The sequence below is a fragment of the Cygnus atratus genome, chromosome 16 (genome assembly GCF_013377495.2).
Source record: "Cygnus atratus isolate AKBS03 ecotype Queensland, Australia chromosome 16, CAtr_DNAZoo_HiC_assembly, whole genome shotgun sequence".
In the NCBI taxonomy this organism is placed as follows: domain Eukaryota; kingdom Metazoa; phylum Chordata; class Aves; order Anseriformes; family Anatidae; genus Cygnus; species Cygnus atratus.
The window spans coordinates 10,532,267-10,553,648 of NC_066377.1; the positions used below are offsets into that span (position 1 = coordinate 10,532,267).

The following is a 21,382-nucleotide window of genomic DNA, read 5'->3' on the forward strand; positions in this document are numbered from 1 at the left end:
GCCAGTCCTGATAACAGCACGGCTGTTAAAAGGAGAGCTCTTCTGTTAAGAGCAGACAGTTCCTCCTGTATGCCAGACTTTGCTTATCTGTGCACTGCTGATCTGTGCACTGCTGGCCTGTGCTGCCCCACCCTGAAATCCATCACGCTTAGCTCGCTAATAGCTTGGGGAAATGGTGGTTGCAGGATCAATGAGCTGCGGTGTTTAGCGAACGAAGCGAGTTGTGCCCCGGGGGAGGTGTTGTTTCAAACCCTGGTGCGTTACAGCTGATGGTGTACAGGCCCGGGACCTACAAAGAGCTACTTAGCATCAAGCTAAGATAAGTCTTTGTGATACCTGAGCGTAACAGCATAAGTGGTGCCTGCCTTCTAAACTCAGTTCAATGGAGCACCTGCCTGGAGCACTAATGGCTGGGAGAGATAAGGTGGGGAAAAATAGGTACTCAAAGCCAGACTTACAGGCTAGCTTCTGTCTCTCAGTCTCTATTGTAAGCAGCTGGTTCAGGTCAATTGTTCACCATCGTGACTCTACTGGTGGAAGCACTACGCCCCTGTACAAGGTGTAAGAGTGAGCAATGGCTGGAGCCTGCTGTCTGGCAGCTGGCTTCCAAAGCAAGGCAGTTAAAGCAATGCTTGAATTCCTCTGACAAGTGGGGTGTCAGAATGAAACAAAGCAGTAAGAAAGTGTTCCAGTTTTCCTACGCCTTCCATCCCATAAGAAACACACATCTAGAGTGAAAATAAACATGGCTTTAATGTGAACAGTTGTAACGGTTCATAGAACAACTCCAACACTCTCTTTATCTACCCTTTTAAGTCAGTGCCATCAATACAATAAGGAAAAAAAAAGTATAAACATGCATTGAAATAGTATGCCAGGCCTCAGCTCTGATATTACTGCATACCCTAGTCCCTGTAACACCCTGCAGCAACTGCTTCAGAAGGCACAGACAAGCTGAAGTTTAAAACAAACCAAACAAAAAAACAAAACAAGGCTGTAAAATGCCTGAGCACCTCTAATCTCACGGAAGTAGTGCACTGTGTAACAAGGCAGGTTTAACTTAACTGGTGGTTCTCTTATATGTGCAGAACAATTAAAAATAAAAGAAAGCTGCTGCTGTAAACACCTGCCTGGTCGCACTAAGTAGCAGAAATTCAGCTGAGGGCCAGCAGGTATCAAGTAGGAGAGGGAATATGCTCAACCCTGTGCAAGTAACTGTGACTTGCGTCTAAGAGGGGTATGCAGCGCTCAGGCAACTGCAGCAGTCTGTCAGCAACCTTAGTTAAGTAATAGCAGCACAAATGCAGCAAAACTGTCACCTGAATAAGGACTAACAAAAACACCTCACTTTGTAGCTCTTCAGCAAGAACAGCCACTTCACATGCAGAGTTCCTGAGGCCAGTAGTTACAGGCACCTTGACTTCAGCCAGGGAAGCTGACCTATATGCCTCTTACATAGTGGCATTAAATCTTCTAATTATCTTCGAGCCATATAATCAACTTTGATACAGATTATGTATCTTAACATTCATTATGCTGGCACAGAACCTACTACATCTCAGCAGCAGCTGAAGGTAGATTTCAGTACCCATCCTGCATTAAGATTGGTCCCTGCAACAACCTCAGAAGGAAAAAAGCTTTATTCTGCAGTAGAAAAAGCTTTCCTTGTTGGTTATCCTAGGCTCTCTTCAGTTCTTGCAGTAATTTCAGTGCAGCTGTGTTCTTTGGTTCAATTTTCAACAAGCTGTTGATGTCAGCAATACTTGATTTGTAATCCTAGAAGAAGAATTTCTAAGTGTTAGTGCATTGAAATACATTTTCAATTCCTAAGGCCCCTGCAGGAGAACTATCGCTTGGTATTAGTGGAATGATAAAACTCAGCATAACGTCTATCTGCTTCCAGCATTTCAAGAAGCAGGACCCAATGCTGAGAAACTCACAAGATCCAAACAGTAAATACTGAGGTAAAGGACAATGCCTTTCAACTCCACACAGGTCTCCACTATCTGATGGCAGACATCTAGCACCGAATGCTCTATAGGGCATTAACAGGTCCCTAATCCTAGCTTAAAGCTGGTCAAAAACTCCTGACTTACCTTCAGTTCTTTAAGTGCCTGAGCACGTCTGTAGAACGCCTTGATGTTTTTAGGATCTAATCTCAGAGCTGCTGTGCAGTCCTGTACTGCTTCCTTGTGTTGCTTCAGGGTCAGGTAACAGAGAGCTCTGCCATACAAATACCTGGTTAGAGACCTTTGTCTAAAAGCAGCATCTGCTGCTGCAACGCACATAGATCTTAGTTAACCCCAGCACAGCACAAAGCTGGAGTCCCCAAACAATCTCTATCCTGACCTGTTACTTTTTCAGCTCAACACCTGTTTCAGTTAAAAGGGCAAAAAGTAGGTTTTCAGTCTGCAAAAAAGAGGATGTTTACAGCAATAAATAGAGCAGCCAGCACTTCAAGGGTGGAGGTTTGTAGCTATACCGGTCTAGAACATGCCCTGCTTGTCTTGGAAGTACTCTGAGTATAGCAGCACGCACTCTGTGATTCATGGGGCAGCAGACACTGCTCAGAATAACGCAATCCTGGCAGACAAGCATTAAAGGGAGAACCCCCCTAGCAGTCCTAAGCTGAGTGCCTCCAGGCTTTTTGCAGCATCTGATCAAAGAACATTATACAATCTACTTGGAAGACTGCACTAGGGGGGAACATGTGTGGGTGTTTTGTTGGTGTGTTTTTTATCCAGTTGTCTGGGAGCAAACATCAGGCAGCTTTGTCAGATGAAATACCATGGTGGCTTTTATAACGGGCCAAAAAGTACTTGGGCAAAGAGCTGAGGAGTACCTGTTGGTGTAAGCTGCACATTCCTGGTTGAGCTTTAAGCTCTCAGTGTACTTCTCAATTGCCTTCTTATGGTTTCCTTTCTTTACGAGTTCATTTCCTTCTTCCTTCAGAGTTCGAGCTCTCTCTACACCAGCAGCAATGTGGTCTGGAAACGGTGTGAAAGAATACAGAACACTATAAAACTGATAAGATCAGAGCAGCCTCTCAGAAAGAAAATAGCCCCTCTACACATAGAGGCAAGACAGAGAGATCAAAGGATCCAGCATCAACCAAGCAGGCTCTGGCAGAACCAGCAACCAGGCCCAGGTTTCTGGGGATCTCAGGCTGCAGACACACCAAGCAGGGATGGCAGCTGCCTCGCTCGCTATCACCCTGCTGAGCTGAAGGGCTGTGCACGGCCAGGGACGTGCTCTCACCTGGGTGTCCCTGTGGTGTGCTCCCAGGGGGCACATCTGTGGCAGGGGCTGCTGCAGAAGGAGCGCTCCATCTCTTCTGGGCAGAAATGGGAACCGTGGGAATTGGTGGGAGCTTCTCGCGCCAGTTCACACCATCCTTCTCCAGCAGGGCTTTAGTCATTCTGGAAGAGATGGCTGGCAGTCGCTCTGTTGGCTGGATGGGCCACTCACGAGCCAGCAGGGTCACTTTATAACCTGGCTCATACTGAGGACAGCATCTCTCCACTAACCCCGTGACATGCATCTAAACTAAGCTCCTTCTACAGTCAGGGATTTAATGAAAGGAATATCTTCCTGATAGTAGGGCCAAAAATACCATAGGATGAGGGTTGGGGCTGTCAGTGCTCAGCTGGGCAAGAGATGCGTGGGTTATTCCTAAGCCTGGCAAATAACGAAGTGAATCAGAATTTTCTTCAGGAAGAGAAAATGCCTATGGCAGCCTGTAATCCCTGTCAGCATAGGGAGGCTTATAGGACAGGATGCTGGAACTTGTAAGATTATTATTTCTTTAAAATAGGTACTAGACTAAGCAGAAAATTCCACAGAAAACATTCCCAGCCCTCAACAATGTACCAGCAGCTTGGAAGGAGCTAAGGGCGTTAGCACACAGGAAGCATGACGAAGCCTGCCCTTCGCACAAAGCGTCAGGGCCTCGGTTGTTTCATTAAAGCGCTCAGGACGCAGCTTGCTCCTGGCATCGCTGCAGACACGGAGCAGGGCTGCCAGCAGCCGCTGACCGAGCTGTTCTGCTCCCGAGCCTTCCCTCCAGGGAGCGTTCGGCATTACCTGTTGACACCATCGTGCGCCGACTGTATGGAGCAGTCGATCTGCAGCACGGTCTTGTAGTCGACGTAGGCCAGCTGGAAGCTCTCCAGAGCCTCGTAGGCTGCTGCCCGTCTGAGGAGGGGTTTGATGCCAAACGGGACCAGCTTGAGCGCGCTGTGAGGGGCGAGAAGGTGACACAGCCTGTGAGGCACCCGGCAGAAGTCCCCGGATACCTTCCTACAAGGCATTCAATAGGCCTGGTCTAGGAAATACTGGATGGTGGGATCAAAGTCTTTATGTGCACTTCAAGCGATACGGTACCGTGGGAAGAGATCCTGCGGCAGCGAGCTTTTCTGTCTTGTTCTCTACCCTAATGAACTGACTGGCACAAGGGAAAAGAAGGGAATTCCCGCCTCCCGGCTGGCAACCAGAAACATAGACCCGCTTTGGGGGCTACTCCTGAAAACTTTACACCTGCAAATCAAAGGCGAGCGGTACTTTTTCTACTCTAGTGCGGTGCAGAAGTGGGATAAGTCACCAAGGTTTACCAGAGGGGTGCGTTTTCAGCTGGCGATCTGCTGCTGCATCACCTGTGGGGGTCCAGCGCCCCAGGTGAAAAACCCCTGGGGTGAAACCCCCCTGGGTGAAGCCCCCCTGGGTGAAGCCCCCCTGAATGAAACCCCCCCAGTTTGCAGCCCCCCCTGGGTGAAGCTCCCCCGGGATGAACCCCCCTGAGGTACAGCCGGCCCCCCCACCCCCGACCCCCCCCCGGCTCACCCGCAGCAGTCGGCGACGCAGAGGCGGCAGGCGCCCTCCTTGAGGTGGCAGGCGGCGCGGTTGGCGAGCAGCACGCTCCTCTCCTCGGCGGCGGCCTCCCCTGCGCGGCACACCGGAGGGGCTCAGGCGCCGCTCCGACACCCCCCGGCTCCCCCTCGGTTCCCTCCCGGTCCCCTCTCCCCAGCCCGGTCCCCTCCTCACCCGCGTCCTCCAGCAGCGCCAGCGCCCGGCCGTACAGCTCGGCGGCCGGCCCGTACTGCCCGCGGCGGAACTCCTCGTTACCGGCGCGGCGCAGGGAGCTGGCGCTGCCCCCCGCCGCCATCCCGGGGGCGAAACCGGGACCGGCACCGGGAGCGGGGCTCGGGGAAGCGGGGCCGGGGCCGGGCTCTCCCCGGAGCCTTCCGGCGGCGGAGCGGAAGGGGCGGCGGGCTGCCATGGAGGCGTGAGGGAGGCGGTGAGGGAGCGGCCGGCCCCGCGGCGCCATGGACGGGGTGCAGCTGCGGAACCCGCGCCGGTAAGGGCTGGCTTGGAGGGACGGGGCTCCGGCGTGAGGCTCCTCGGCCCTACCAGGCCCGGAGGGACGGGGGGAGCGAGGGGAGCACCGGGGGTGCCGCGCCTCAGGTGTCCGGGCACGGCGGTGCCAGCCCCGGGACGCCGCGGGGTGGGCTCGCTCCTCGGGTCCGGCAGGAACGGGGCAGTTTGCCGTCCGTGTGGTGATTAGGCTTTTTAATTAGGCATCAAAACCTTCTCTTTTCCTCCCCTCGAAATAACGTAGGCCTTGTTTTAACCTCAGCGAGAGGAACCCGCCTTTTGTACCGCCGCTCTTTGGGCGCCTTGGGCATGGTGCCTGAGGTGGTCACTCACGTTTTTTCCCCTCGTTACCCCATCCCGCACCCTCCTCCCTCCCGCTCCCCAAGGATAATGTTCTCTTGGTAAGCGCTTATCTTTGCAGGGAAGCTGCCGGCTGCTTTCGGCATTTCACCACTTCCTGACTCTGCTTCTGTTCGTTTCCTCCGCCTCAGGAAGCCATTCTTCGTGCTGCAGGCGGGCACCGCGCCTCCGCTCCGGCTTCGTACGGAAACGGAGTAACCAGGGCCCAACCAGCAGCTTTTCGTTCTGGCTATGAAGAAACTGGGGGGAAAAAATACATATTTAGTGTGAAAATTAGTACATACGTGCCTGGAGTGGCGGTCTTTAACAGCAGCAGTAAGAGCTTTTTGCAGTTGCAGGCAGCCACGCGTATTTCATCTTAAATGTTGGTTGCTGTGAGGCTTGTGAGTTCTGAAGACACGGGCACTGACAAGGTTCTGGGTCTTGGAGAGTTGTGAGAGCTGGAGTTTGGCTAGGTTTCTCTGGTGGGTGTCAGTTTTTCTGGTAGTTTGTGCAAAAAACTTCCTTGTGGGCTATTGGGTACTGCTTATTTGATAGTAAAAGAGTTTGTTTTCAGAACTTTTTGTATATTTTTAGTGTTTATACATATTACATTTATAATATCTTTTAGAAATACAAATGTAGTCGTTAGCTGCTTTAGGAAGTTTCTTGGCGAACAGCTCTCCGGTGGGGTAGAACTGAGCTGGAACAAGCGTGGTCGATTTTCTCATTGCTTTCTGTAGGGAATCTCCCTGGAAGCCCTACTGGGGTGGGGGTTGGTAAGTGAGGGATCCCAGTACCTAGCACGTTGCACTAAAATTACCTCGATACGTAGAAGGTATTTCAGCGGACCCTTAGCAATGCATTTGAGAGGAACAAACCGAGCAGCATTAAGATCCTCAAAGTCAGATAAGTTTCCTTTCCCTCTCCCCCTCCCCCCTTTTTTTTTCCTTTCTCCCTGATAGCATTTTCCTAATATATGTCCAGGCACAAAGCCAGTATCTGAACTAATGTCCTTAAAAACGGACAAATGAAATCGGTATTGCCTGCATCCTCCCAACAGATGTATTCCTTACGTACTATAAGATCACAGAGAAGACTGTGTTCCCTTTTGCACAGCCCTAGTACTTACCTTCCATGCAAGAGTTTGAACATTAGCAGGTATGTTCAATAGCTACAAGAGACTGCAGTGCCAAGTTGGAATTGACCACCAGCATGTAGATCCTCACGTGCATTCCACAAAGAGGCACTGTAGGTCTGTGTGCCTGAACAAATTCTGGTCTCTGTAATTCCCAGTCCTTTTTTGCTATTAGATAATGATAATACTTGTTTTTCTAACTATGTGACATAAACTTATTTGATAATCAACTTACTTTATGCAAGCCTTCCAGATACTAAAGTGGCATTATTTATTCTTTTGTTTCAGCAGAGCCCCCATTTGCAATAAAATTAAATGTAGCAATTTCTCTATTCTTACATATACAGGCAGCTGAAGAAGTTAGATGAAGACAGTTTAACCAAACAACCTGAAGAAGTTTTTGATGTGTTGGAGAAGCTTGGAGAAGGGTATGTGCTCTATTACAGTGGGCCCAAAGTACATTTCTCAAAGGGCGGATGTGTGTAATGGATATATGTTCGGTGGTCTTTGATTTTTCACTTTGTCATGATCCTATTACTGCAAAAGTATGCATTAGTGTAACGACTGCATTTGGTTAGTAACAGAATAAATAATGTGTTTGCCAGGAGTAAGATGTCTTCATTAAACCAAGCCATAGCTTATGATTCAGCAGAAGGCAGTCAAAATGTTGTTGAAAAATGGCACACTGGAGTGCTTTGTGGGAACCCAGGAGGTCTTATAGTTCATCCCTGGTACCTCTTGTGGAAGATCTGTGTGGTGGGAAGGAAATTCTGTTTCATTGTGCCACTTGCTCAGGCAGAGCAGTTTGGGAACACTCAGTAAGTGATGTGTTTATCACCTTAAGCAGTTCATTTGAAAAACTGAGTGGAAATTCTGCCTGGCTGCTGTAAGCAAAGAAGCTGGAAATAAGACAAATTATATCTGACAAGAGTGAGCGGAGCTCTCTGACCAGAGCTGTTGTTCTTACTGTTGCTCAGCTGGTACCGTATGCTGGAGAAAGAGATGCTGCTTTGGTTGGATTTGTGTAAAAGGCCCTTCCAAATCTACGGGTGCATAATGATGACTGGCTCCTTTCTGACCGTCTCAGCATGCTGTTATATGTATAGTGTTTACAAGCTTGTGGACCGATTATTTAAATTAATGTAAAAATATTTGTAGCAGGAGGTATTATATTTTTTTTCCACCAAAGTAGGCACTTGCGAAAAGCATAACATTTGCATTTTTAAAACGGTCTTTTATTCATTGTTTGCTATTTTGTTTCATAGTTCCTATGGCAGTGTGTTCAAAGCTATTCATAAAGAAACGGGTCAAGTTGTTGCAATTAAACAAGTTCCTGTGGAATCTGACCTGCAAGAGATTATAAAGGAAATATCCATAATGCAGCAATGTGACAGGTAAATGTGAAACCTATCATCAGTATGTAAAGAAAAGTATTGCCTGTGATCTGGCATTTAATCACATAAAAGCGATGATGTTGCTTAAATGTTTTTTAAAAGGCTGGACTTGTACGGTCAAGTTACCTCGTATCAACTGAGTCATGTTAACCCACCATTTGGGTAGTGTTAATTCAAGCAAAGGTAAGACAACGAAAATTAAGCTTGCAATGCGAGAGCATTAAGCTAACTAAGTTAAATAACCTTGCGCTTGCTGCCGGCAACGAGCGAGGCGTGTGAGCAGGTACTGCAGTTGTCCCGACGCGCCGTAACTCGTTGAACAGTGGTAACTTGATTGTGGGTTAGCACAGCGGCTCCCATGTCCGAGGGGTAATGAATTACACGCAAGTTTTGGTGTGGACATAGAAACCGTTAGGAGAGGGGTTTGGTTTTGCTTTTTTTTATGCTCCTTTTTTTTTTTAAGAGGCATGTGGATGAGAGCCACTAATGCATGACTACTCTTGCATGTGCGTCGTCTGCTTAGGTGGCAGAATTGTCCTTCACGAGGCCACTTTCTGCCTGTGCGGGTTATAGTGCGTTACAAGCTGTCTGCTCACGTTAGCATGCTCAGAATAGCTTATGGACTGATGTTTGGCTCTCTGGGTTGTTTTTGCATGTTTCTTGTGGGAAAAGATGTTATATGAGCTTAGGCAGACAAGACCAGGAGGTGCAGAAGACCCCCTGTCAAAGTGTATCCTAGTCTGAGAGTTTAAAGTATACAAATTTCTTCTGATACTAGGAGTCTAGCCTTAAGACATGCTATTTTGATAGGCTTCAGGCATAGAAAACCATTTAAAGTAACTGGCATTAGCAACATAAAGCTATGGTCCCAGTCACTCTGTTGCATTTCGCTCTCACTATCTTTAAATGAAGATGTCTGGTGGCAGCTAACAAAATGAAACTTTTAAAGAATTTGTTCTTGAAAAGTCTTACTGCGTAACCTGGAAGGCATTAATAGGTGTCTCCATAAAAAGAAATTAAATATTAATAGTGTAAGTCCTAAAATGAGATTTTACAGTTATGAACAGCAGAGGGAGTGAATCAATGGAACATCAGATTTTCTGTGCAAACCTTCAGGGACACTGACTTCTTGATTTTGCTGGTCTTTCGTGTCTTCATTAGAAAATGTTTGGCAAGGAATAGAATAAGTGCACTTTTATTCTTTAACTTTCATCCCACAAAATCAGAAAAGTTCCTTCTGTTAGTTTTTAGCTTTGCCTTTCCCAAAGGGCAGATGGTCATTCTGACTATAGTGTACTTCGTTAGGTTGTTTGCTTTTTGGGCAGTCTGATAACTGACTGTATGAGAGAGTTTTAAGTTGTACAGGATTCCTAAAATACATCACGTTCCTGAACGAAATTGTAGAGACAAGAAAGTGTATGTGGTAATGGGGGAATATTCCTCTTAAGGAACCCCACAGCTATTTTCTAGCAAACTTTTGACCATATTTAATGTTTCCATTTGATTGCAAATGCTCTGCAGCAGCTTTACCAGGGACTGCCGTGGTCCATTTCTCATTCCCTTGGTGCCCTGCCTTCTTGCCCACCGTGGTACTGACCTTGTATTAATCCAGTTCTGGGAGCTAAACGAGACTGAATGCTGGTCCTTCCTTATTTCTGTAGGACTCATTTTCTGACATTTTAACTCCCTGAATCAACTTTTAAGCAGGTTGGTTGAGGGAAGAGGCCTGGCAGGACTGCAGTAGCCCTGTGAAAGTTCAGACTGGTTTGGAACACTTTTGGTCAGGGTTTCAGTGGCACTTCAGCTCTGGATTTTTAAAGCCTGCTTAGGGAGTCAGCAGTGTGTTTTGCTTTTGCTTATTCAGTTGTACTGGTCATCAGTATTTGACCCTTTGGTTTCTTCTTCCTTTTTCATATTTCATAGTCCTCATGTGGTGAAGTATTACGGCAGCTATTTTAAGAACACAGACCTGTGGATAGTCATGGAATACTGCGGTGCTGGATCCGTGTCCGATATTATTCGATTACGAAATAAAACTGTACGTACTTTCTCCTTTGAATGTTACAAACGGGAAGCATGGGTGTCCAGCAGCTCGAGGAAGCTAAGTAGCGTGTGCACTGCCTTTTGGGCATAACTCTTATGAGGTGTTCAGTGCCTGACACAGCCAGGGCTGCCACCTGAGATGCAGGCCCTTTGTTCCCCTGAAAATGAGGAAGCTGGTTATATTAATCAAGTTTTGGTTATCTGGATAAAGTAATCAGTTGTCAGAATTTTTGTTAGGATGTTACCTTGGCTTTCCTGAAAACCCAGACTGATTCTGAGTAGCACACTCTACTTTGCCTTACTTTTGGCTATTGCAGGGTAAGAATTACAAGTTGTGAGAGGATTGTGGTATGTATGTACATGTATGCTGGTTGTAAACTAACTCAACTACGTAATGCTGAAGGTTGCTGACTGAAAACATATGGACTTTTCCATTAGTCAGTATGGCAACCTTTAATGAAGGCAATTAAATGCCAATTAGTAAATCTCAGGGAAATACAGACTGAAACAGCATTGTGTTACATCTCAGCAACTAATAGGTTGATAGTAACTCTTCTTTTCTTTAGCTCACGGAGGAGGAAATTGCCACAATAGTGCAGTCAACACTGAAAGGACTAGAGTACCTGCATTTTATGAGGAAGATACACAGGGACATCAAAGCTGGAAATATATTGCTAAATACAGAGGGGCATGCTAAACTTGCAGATTTTGGAGTGGCAGGACAGCTTACCGTAAGTAAAACTAAGATGACTGTGTACACTTTCTCTTTTTAAACTGCATATAAGTATTATGTGCTTGTGGAGACTTCAAGATGTTCTAAACTGCTTTCTAGAACTTTGCGTCAACATAATAGGACGCTAGAACAGCAGCAGATTAGAGCATGGCTTCCTCTGGAAGCTGCTGTACCTAAGTAACAGTCTGTGATGATGTTTGCTGTTTGCCTCAGTTCATGTCTAACTTCTGTAAGCATCCTTCAATTTCCCGTTGCAGTCCTCCATATCCCAGTCTTGCTTAATCTAGTAATATATGTGCGTGCAAGTGACAGATAATTAGCACGATAATTCATTAGTGAATGCTTGTGGCTGATACAATTGCCGTTGTCTGGATTTTTATCTTACTCTTCTTCTCAGGATACCATGGCAAAACGGAACACAGTTATAGGGACCCCGTTTTGGATGGCTCCAGAAGTGATCCAAGAAATTGGGTATAATTGTGTTGCAGACATCTGGTCTCTGGGAATCACCGCAATAGAAATGGCGGAAGGCAAACCACCATATGCAGACATTCATCCTATGAGGGTGAGGACTGCGGCCTTTTAAAATGTGTTGCTCTGTGGAAATGATTTGCTATTATAGCTGGCTGAATAAAATGCCGACGTGCCATCTTGCTTTTAATTTACAGAAAATGATTTATTTTCTGTCAGTTGTTTGTGCTGTAGATTAAATGAAAAACAGTTCTTTGAGAGGGAGAACCTGCATGGAAAGGAAAATCATGGTCCTGTTCTGTCAAGACATAGCTGCATCTCCCTGCGTTGGGTGTGAAGAAACATATTTTCAACTATATATTCTCCAGAGTTATTTTGTTTTGCATGCAAGCACGTTTTTTTTAAGACTTAAAAATGGCAGATTCATGCCTCTTGAGACATATAATGGCTCAGACAGAAGTGTAAGCACCTAGTGAGAAAAGTTTGATTTGTTGCTCCGTGTCCCCTCTGAGCAAATTTACGTATAATATTGGTATAAACTCTTCAGAAGCAGCAAACTCGAAGTGTCAGTCATTCTTTAGCACCTGTGTATATCTGTGTGTGTTTATGCTAGGAAGTTTTAAACTTTGTTTGGAAATCTGGAATATTCTTCCGTTTACAGGCAATTTTCATGATTCCTACCAATCCGCCTCCAACATTCCGGAAACCAGAGATCTGGTCAGACAATTTCACGGATTTTGTGAAACAGTGTCTCGTCAAGAGCCCCGAGCAGCGTGCCACTGCTACGCAGCTTCTGCAGGTCTGTCTGCCTTTCCTTGCAAGAACATCAACTCTAGAGAAGGCCGCTAGTGTAGGCAGCGCTGTGCCTGTTGAGATGTTGGTCTCATTTCTTGGGTGATCCCATGCACTACAGATTTCACTAATGTCTGATTAAATTTATAGCCAACTTCAACTTTTCAGTTCTTCCCCAAGAACTGGTCTGATTTCAGCTTCCTATCTTTCTGGAGGTTTTTATTTTGCCTTCAAATTCTCATCAGCGCTGCCAAGTGACTGTCTCTTAAAACACTAAAAAGGAGAGGCACAGATGAACGTAATTGCTCATGGTATGAATGGTATAGGCATGGCAATCTATGAAACTGGCTGTATACAGCTAAGCCGTTAAGGAATAAGTAGGGTTTGTGGGAGGGGAATGAGCCCAATGTTTCACAGCAGTAAGTGCCTTTAGAGTGGGATCTTGTTTGGGTGGGAGGGCTCCCTCTTGTGTTACACAGGAATATTTGATTTTTTAATTTTATTTTAGTAAGGTATTGAGTTAAACCTTAATTTTGATTAGAAGTGGGCCATTGTAGCAGTGTCTACTATTAAATGTTGGTTCGGGTGCAGTGCTTACTAACTTTTAATATATCTTGCAGCACCCATTTGTTAAAAGTGCCAAAGGAGTGTCAATTCTGCGAGATTTGATTAATGAAGCAATGGATATCAAGCTAAAACGTCAAGAGGCACAACAGCGTGAACTAGATCAAGAAGATGAAGAAAATTCAGTGAGTATTTAGTAGCAACAGTATATGAGGTTCAATATCTCAGTCCTTGCATAATGCTTAGCCGCTGCTTTTTTGTGTTTTTTTTTCAGTATTTTGTTCAATTGCCCATGGATTTGACTTAGTTCTTGAATTTTCTACTTTATGACTACTTAACCTGATGCTTGAACTCTGCTCAATCTTTGCATTTGAGTGGGACAGTCAGCGTGTCCCACCTAATATTTAGCTTATTTAATTAGCTCAAAGTGTAGCTAAAGACTTGCGATTGAATGTGATTATATAGTAGCATATGCAAGACTTTAATGTAGGTTCATAACTGGATAATATTCTTTATGAAGTAATGAGAATTTTTTATTGTAGATTGAGGTCTTAGACTGCTCTGCTAGTATAAAATAATATCTGTGATACACTATGCTGTGAGTATGTTATGTTGTTTTACTATTGTTGTGCCTTAGAACCCCCCATATAGAAACTTTCTACTACACAAGAACAACCGACAGAAATATGAGGTGAGGGCATGACAAGTGTTGAGGGAATTGCTGTGAATTTACGTCCTGAGTGCCTTGGTTCAATGGTTACAGCATGTGAATATGGAAAGCATGTTGAAAGCTTTTTTTTTTTTTTCTTGAGCCTCTGCTTGCTTCAATCTGCGTAAACGAAATGGGCAACAGAAGGCATTGTATGCCACAGTCCCTTTCAGAGGTTGGACATGAATAGCATGTTGCACAGTAAAACAGATCTAATACATTGTTCATCTGGTTTTCCAGTTTAGGACTGCATATTTATTCAGTGTGGAAGTAATTTTATTGGTCGCCTTGCCATGATGTTGGCTCTAAGAGTGTTGTCCCTACCCTCTCCCCTTCGTTTCTGACTGGTCTGGGGTCTCGTTGCTGAGAGACGGTGTCTCCGTAGTGGAGCCGAGTGGTCTCTGTTGGGGTGTGTGTGTTTTCCTGAAGCTTCTGTATTCTGTGTCTGCTAGCAGAAAAGTGTTCTCAAGCGCTTCCCAAGTGCTATGGAAATTTCTGCTGTTGTTCTGTTAAATGATGTGTAGCAAAGGAATTTGATGCTTCCTCTCACCCACTCATCTCCACATAAAATATATTTTTCCTCCATTAAGATCTTGTGTAGTTTTTTCCTCCTCTTGCTATTCGTTTTGAGATTGGGAAGTTAATTATATAGGCATGCTTGACAGTGCAAAGAAAAGGCATACAACAGCAGAATGTGGAAGGGTGTACTTCTTTCTGATAATGACATGGAGATGGAATATTACGGCTTCTTGGGCTAGACCTGTGTATTTCCTCTAATGCTAATGCAGGCCAGTCAGGCCATGGTCACATATAGATTAAAGAACCATGAGCTTTGTACTTACAACAAAACATTTGCTTTTTTATTTTTTATTTTTTATTTTTTTTAATATTTAGCTCCAAGGTGAGCTGCCTAGAAACTTTTTATGAGATTTAATAAGTAGCACTGCTCTAAACCTAGAAGGTGATTTCTATTGCTGTTGTGGGATACCAGGCGCACATTTCCAGGAAACAAAATAGATTGTAGTAATTCTGACCTCACTCTTCATGAAATTCTAGTCATAAATGATACTGAGGGACACAGCCTAGCAAAACTACTTGCTCTGGCCAATGTAGGTATCTTCCAAAAAGCTGTCCTACCAGAATTTATTTCAGAAGTTTGTGTTTTCTTAAATATTCTGCCTCCTGAGCTGTGACAGCATTAGTTCAAATTTCTACAATATCAATTATCTGTTAACAAATAGAAGAATAAGAAACAATTTTTATCTGAAAAAGAAAAAAGACTGGACTTTGATAACTTATTTCATTTAAAGATTTGCAAATTTGTTTGTTTTCTTCAGTGCTTCTGAATGTTATAGGAGTAAAACTGCCCAAATGTTGAAGACAGAGTTCTGAAATATAGGGTAATCACTTTCCTTTGGTGAGTCGTGCACTACAGACTTAGAACTGTTGCAGTCTAATAACTCATAATTTGGTGAACTATATCACTTGAGATAGGGGTTTTAGGTCAGCTGATATAACTGGCAGCATGAATAGAAACATAAATGACTGAATGAGTATTGTAATCTACTTAGGGACAGGTCACCAGGTCAGGAATGAGATACTGGTTGTATTGAGACGTCTCTGCTGATTGTTTATGTGCTCTCTTATTTATCTACATGCATAAACCAAAATGTCACTGATTTCCGTGTATATTTGTCAAAATCTCTGAATTAGTAAAATTTGCTAGTATCCTTGAATACAGCCACTCTTCACAGGACTTGACCATCATCAATAAAAATGTATTTATGACATCTTTGTACAGGAGGAAGATGAAACTGATTCAGGTACTATGGTGAGGGCGAGTGGAGATGAAACCAGTACCATAAGAGCTGTCAGCACACTGGGTGATGGAGCCAATACGATGATAGAGCATGATGGCACCTTGGAATCCCAGCTGGGTACAATGGTCGTAAACACAGAGGAGGAAGAAGAGGAGGGCACCATGAAAAGTAAGAACACATCTTTAACTTCTACAAAATTACTGGGAAATCGATGCAACACGTAAAGGGCTTCACTTATGAAATGACAGATATCTTACACACTGCAAACACAGCAAGGCATGCAGTGGGAAGAGCCAGCATCTCTAGACTTCATGCTTTTTTTAGTGTTGCTAAGGACAGGTTCAGTAAGGACAACCAAATAAACTGTGTGGCTGTTCTGAGACACTCAGGTTGAAATCCGTTCCACCCTAAAATAGAAAATCGTACTAAAACTACAAGCCCTATTGTAGGAAGTAATATTTAACGTGATGTGACTTTGCTGATAGTCTGTGCAAGACCTAAGAGCATGACTTGGAAAAAGGTTGGAAGTATTTCTTGGATTAATGAGATGATGATGAGAATCTCCTTGGAAAAGCATAACAAGAACAAACAAATCTTGTCTCAATTATGAATTCTCATAGAAGCGTGTTCCTGCAGAATTGGTTATCTCAACAGTATCAAGGCAGAGGTAGTCATAGATGACTCAGCTGGCCAGCATGGATGTTTGTTCAAGGACTGAGGAAAGTGCTGAGTGGGGGCTTGGCAGCAGTAAAATATGATTGTCATAGGCAAGGCTTGTTCTTTTGGCTTTTGTGCTATTTCCAAAGGCTTCTTTGGCTATCTCGTTTTTAAGCTTTAGCTATTGTGGAAGAAATAAAAATTCTCACCAAGAGCGTGGGAAAAATCCTTTTATCAGGAAATCTTGCATTGAAACCTTCTTCCATGCGGGGGCCCTCTAGAGCTTGTGGAAGGATCCTGCTTTCCACTAGCAGACAGTGAAATTTCAGTGGAACCTGTTTAAAGAATTTTGCAAACTTCGGCAAACACCGATTCAGCCCTGTAGAAATGTCTTAGAAATGGAGGTGTCAGCCCGTGTAGTAGCTTGTGGCAACAAGGACAATGGAGTAATGCCATCAGGTTTTGTGGAGTAACTAGCAGGAGGCAGGTGGATACTCAGAGTACCTTAATAGGTCACCCAAAGAGAGTGGGATGTGTTACCAGCCTTCAGTCAAACGAAGTGGCTGTTTCTTTATACATAGAAGCAGTTTGTGCTGTTCCATGTCAGGATTCATAACGACAGAGGTGGTATCGTCAGTGGTGCCCCTGTACCGGCTATCAAAGCCGTGTAAGTGAAGCACCACTTGGATTTATCTCCGTCTGTTTAATGGGTGTTTGTCTTCTCCCCGTCTTTGTGAGATTGCAGTGCTTGTAGCTCAAAAGCTCTGCTTCTCTCTTTGAGCTAGTGTACAGCGTTTTGAGGAGACACCTCCGATAATCTCTTTTACAAGGACATACTCTCATTTTGAGCAGAATCAGTTCCAAAGACATTGCAGTTACGTAGTGTAGCAATGATGATGCTTACGTAGTGTAGCATCTAGCCTCAGGAGGGAGCTCCAGAACAAGCTTAAGAAATCTAGAGCTGTGACTAGAAAGTTGAGTTTTTCTTTTAACCCCCTTAGACTTTAGACTTCATCCTTCTTTAAAACACTGTAATTCAACTACTCCTGCGTACCAGTGTTCCAAGCCAGGCATGCAGTGGAAGTGCTTGAGCAGCTCTGCCTTCTGGAGGAGGCTTTTTGAGATCCCAGGAGCAAGTGATGCCCGACACTGGTACCACGTCCCTGGTGAGAGGTTCTGCACAGCAGTGTCTGGTGAAACCCAGCTGCGCCCAGCACTGAGCTGTGCTTTTATAACTTGTAACTCGATTACAAAAAATTAGGCATCAGTGAAAGTGATTGTACCAAATTGAAACGTAACTTTTTCATAACACCTTCTTCTCCTTCTTCCGCAGCAGAATAACGCTAAAATTCTTGCTTCCACACAGAGAAGTTCTGTGATTGTTTCTTGGACAGTGTCTTTTAGCAGCTTGCAAATGCCCTTCGTGTGAATTGCCTTTAGCTCCATCTGTCCGACATTTCCATGTTCATACTTGCTTAACAAGCAGTTAAATTGGTTTAACTGCAAAGCTCATCTGCCTGCTGCAGAGCCCTCTGGAGCAAGTTTTTGTAATCCTCAACGTAAAAGTTATGGTGGCGTTTGGAAGCTGCTGAGTTTGAAGAAGCTTCATTGTTTCATATTTTTAAAGAAGTCTGTGTTTCACTTGGCAGCTTGTGTTATGACTCACAATAAAACCTGTTTTAAGTCAATAAAGAAGTACAGATTTTTCTTGCGTGGTATTAGTAGGAGAATTTAGCTTTCCAAGGTGGCTAGGGCTGTTTAATGACAAGCTTCTGAGCTGGTGATCTAGCTCTTCCACCTAATTTAAGTAAATAAATAAATCCATGTGTTCGACAGTTTGCTTTCACTTTATTTTTGTAATGTAAAAAATATTTATGAGGCATTGAAATGTGTTGCTTTAGATAGGCTTGTCTTAGAAATCTCAAACAAACAAGTTTTCACAGCCCTGAAGGTGATTCTTGCTTAAATCAGCTCATGACTTTTCAGGCCCAGAGGAAACCCTAGTATTTTACATTGTAGGGGAAAGTTTTGTTAGTTTTGTAGTCAACAGAGCTGTAATTCTGTTTGCTTAAATTCTTCCATTTGCTTGGCTTTTCTCTGGACACTCAATATAAATATTCAGGCAGCATTAAAAACGTCACTATGACATTGTGCTATGCGTTTTGAAAGCACTCCAGTGATTGCGTGAAACTGCAGATAGTAAATTGTGCCGTGACGCGTTTTACTTACAGATTGATAGCTAACAGATTACTTACAGATTGCAGTTCAGCTCTTCCATGAAAACGCTGGAAGTAGCTGAAGGACTGTAGATGAACAAACATTTGTGGTAACAGACATTTCCATTGTGGTCGGGAGCTGGAGTAACTTTTGAGCCGTGAATATGTCTGCGATCATCCTTTTTAATTATTCTGTATGAGAATACGTAGTGTTTATAGTGCTAGTAAATACTGCCACATATATACATTAATATATATATATATATTTTACTCTTCCTTGCTCTTTCTGCTTAATTTGCTGTAAGTCTTTAGACAGTGGAAACTTGGCATGAGTTTGTCTTTTCAATTTAAAGAGTGGAACATAATTTTATAATAAAGCAGATAAACACATTGCCTTCCTTGGACTGTAATACGATCAGGTCCAAGTGAAATAGGATCTAGTTTGTCTAGTACTTGAATCTGCCCTATTTTCTATGTTAAAGTTTCTCTTCCTTTTTGAAGCCTGAAATAACACTGGAGAATGTGGAACTGTCAGCAGTGATGGGAGCTGGGCTGTCTGTTTTCTGGGTTGAGATGAATGAGGGATTAGGAGAGGGTGGAAGAATTGTGGGTGTGGGGTTTTTTATTAATGTGGCACACGTTCTGTCGAGCATCTGGTGCGGGGAGAGACCAGAAGCTCTGGTGGCACTGTCGCCTTGATAATGCAACGTGCAGGTGAAAATTCTTAATTGAATTTTCTATTTTGAACGTTCACAAACTAAGTTCAATTCTTAGAATAAAGTTAGGGGTGGTCTTGGTTCTGGTATGCTTTTACCATCTTCACGCTGGTAAGCTTGGTTGTTGGGTCGTTTTTAAAAGATATTTTTCTTTTCAAGAGGAGATTGGATTTCACTGAAAGTCAAATGAGCTGAGATGCAGACTTGGCCGTTTCCTGTTAGAAAAAAAAGATTCAGAGTAAGCTTGTTAGTCTTGGAGTGTTTGTGAGGCACACAGCGGCTGATAATTGAACTTAAACCAGAGCGGTGTCACTGACGAGGTTCTGGAAACTTTTTTCCCCCTAGTAATTAAGCTGTACTTTTTCATGTAAAGCAGTAACTTAAACAGGAGAGTGAATGTGGATGGCAGAAGGTTTGTGTGATTGCATTAATATTATAATTGAATAAAATACGGCTGGTATGTCGCTGAGATAGCTATAGGTGGTCTAATGTCAGTGGTTGCCTGAGAGCGTGTAGATGCATGTTATCCAAGTTGATAATGCAGGTATTGGAGAGAATAGCTCCACATTTTATCAAAGGCATCGGATGTGTTTGGCCTCTGTTTTTCCCTGTAGGAATAGCAGCTTCTTACTCCTTAGCATTATTAATGTCCAGTGGTACAGTTTTGTGTTTAAAATAAATGGGTCCATTTAGGTGTAATTGAACCATAAAACATTCTTCGTGTTATGCATTTAAATAACGCACTGTTTATAGAAACACCTGCATTGATTGAATTCTCCTCTGACTGTAAGAAGCATTATACTGCCACTCTTGAATTGTGGAGAATATGAATCTCACAGATAAGTCTCCCATCTGTTCTATTCTTTTTTTTTCTTTTTTTTTTTTTTTTTGACTTTTATCTTAATAACAGGCTTGCTGGCAAACTTTACATAAACAGCAGCTAGCCTGGTTTGTTCAGGAATATCGAGTTGTGTGGACATAAGGACAGTATTTTTGATCAATGGGAGGAATTGTATGTATTGTCATTTTGTTGTTTTTTTTCTTCTGTTGCTTTTTTTTTCCCCTTCACTTGAGTAGTGGCAGACTACTGGACTTCTGCGTGGTGTCTTAGCATTTAGAACAGCGGTTATGTGCAAACCAAAGGAGCATGAAGGGGGGTTAACTCTGGGATCTAAGCTGGATGCTTGTCCATCTTCAATTGCCATGAGTATTTGCCAGAGCTCTAAGATGAAGCTAATGGTCTGTTAATATTCATATTTTCAGAGATGCTGAAATTGGAGAAAGAGATGTATGTGTTTAACAGAGCTATTTTTTGCTGTTCCTTACAGCTTCTTATAAGGCACTCCTGTGTTTGGGGGGGGGGGGGGGATAGGAAGCAGAGAGGATTTTTTCTTGAGCAAGATGAGAAGTATGACTATAGGAGTGCTGAATAGCATCCAGGAGGCAATATGTTTCAGGAGACTCAACCAGAAGATGGGGTAGCAGTGTGGCTGTCCCATGTGCATAGATATTTGCACGTATGGGCAGACTGTGGCCTACCTGTCTTTTCTGAGAATAAACTCGCTTCCTACTAGATCAAAATAAAGCACAGAGAAAGCTGATCAGGAAATAATCCTGATCAGGAAATAATCCCTCTATAAATTGTTAAATTTCTTAATCACAGAAGTTTAAAACCAAATTCATTTTACCAGCAGTCCTTCGAGCTTCAGGGAAAAAAAATATTCATTGCCATGTTGCTTTCTGTTCTCTCTAGACAGGCAAAGGAGTTTCCAGGTGATGAATAGAGAGGGTGTTAGCAAATGCTTACTTGGTTATATGCCATTTCGGGAGCCTGAGCTGGTGCCCACAGCATGCAGGACCCGAGGAGTGCAGCCCCATCACTGAGGTTGTTTCTCATTCCAGTTCACCAGAACCTGAGCCAGATGATGCAGGATATGAAACGTTCACTTCTTGCTTTGTGCACCTTCACATCTCACAGCCTGTGTCACGTAATGTAGTTCGTTGCTGGACTAAATTAGCAGCTCAAGCAAATGAGGTGAAAGACAGGTGTCCTGAAAATCTGTGATGGAGGAAGAAAGCTGCTATAAATTCATAATCTTTTTTTGAATTTTTATGGAGAAGAAACATTAGATCTCCAAAACGAGGCAGTCTGGTCTTTAATGGCTTTCGTTACTGTGAGGATTTCCTCCCCTTTCAGAACGAGTCCTCAATTACATAGACCACAGCTTCGGATGAGTGCTGGTGCTCTTCCTTCGATGTCTCTGATGCCTCACGTTCATTAACAGAGGATTAGTTAGGATACCCAGCATTGATTTTGGTGGTCGTTTAGGAGCTCCCTCTTAATAGCAGGACCTGTCAGGCATGTTCTGCTTTGATTTAATTTGAGATAGGCTGTAATTATGGGAAGTCTCGTCCTCATA

The 21,382-nt window shown here is 43.8% G+C and overlaps 2 protein-coding genes across 3 annotated transcripts in view; one reads left to right on the forward strand and one right to left on the reverse strand.

Annotated features, from left to right (window-relative positions):
- Positions 1-729: 729 nt before the first annotated feature.
- TOMM34 (translocase of outer mitochondrial membrane 34) lies at positions 730-5,323 on the reverse strand. The gene is made up of 7 exons (XM_035548498.2): positions 5,041-5,323; positions 4,840-4,939; positions 4,084-4,236; positions 3,259-3,419; positions 2,843-2,987; positions 2,097-2,223; positions 730-1,776 (listed from the first exon to the last, which is right to left on the reverse strand). The coding sequence occupies exons 1-7, from the start codon at positions 5,321-5,323 to the stop codon at positions 1,678-1,680; spliced, it is 1,068 nt and encodes a 355-aa protein (XP_035404391.1). The 3' UTR covers positions 730-1,677.
- Positions 5,215-21,382, forward strand: part of STK4 (serine/threonine kinase 4) — a 46,523-nt gene continuing 30,355 nt past the window's right edge. For both annotated transcript variants that reach the window (XM_035548495.2, XM_050713983.1), the window contains exons 1-9: positions 5,215-5,353; positions 7,195-7,275; positions 8,113-8,241; positions 10,165-10,279; positions 10,851-11,015; positions 11,415-11,582; positions 12,150-12,287; positions 12,901-13,029; positions 15,355-15,541. In XM_035548495.2, the coding sequence (XP_035404388.1) occupies positions 5,322-5,353; positions 7,195-7,275; positions 8,113-8,241; positions 10,165-10,279; positions 10,851-11,015; positions 11,415-11,582; positions 12,150-12,287; positions 12,901-13,029; positions 15,355-15,541 (1,144 nt within the window). In that variant the 5' untranslated portion in view covers positions 5,215-5,321. The remainder of the gene's footprint in view (positions 5,354-7,194; positions 7,276-8,112; positions 8,242-10,164; positions 10,280-10,850; positions 11,016-11,414; positions 11,583-12,149; positions 12,288-12,900; positions 13,030-15,354; positions 15,542-21,382) is intronic.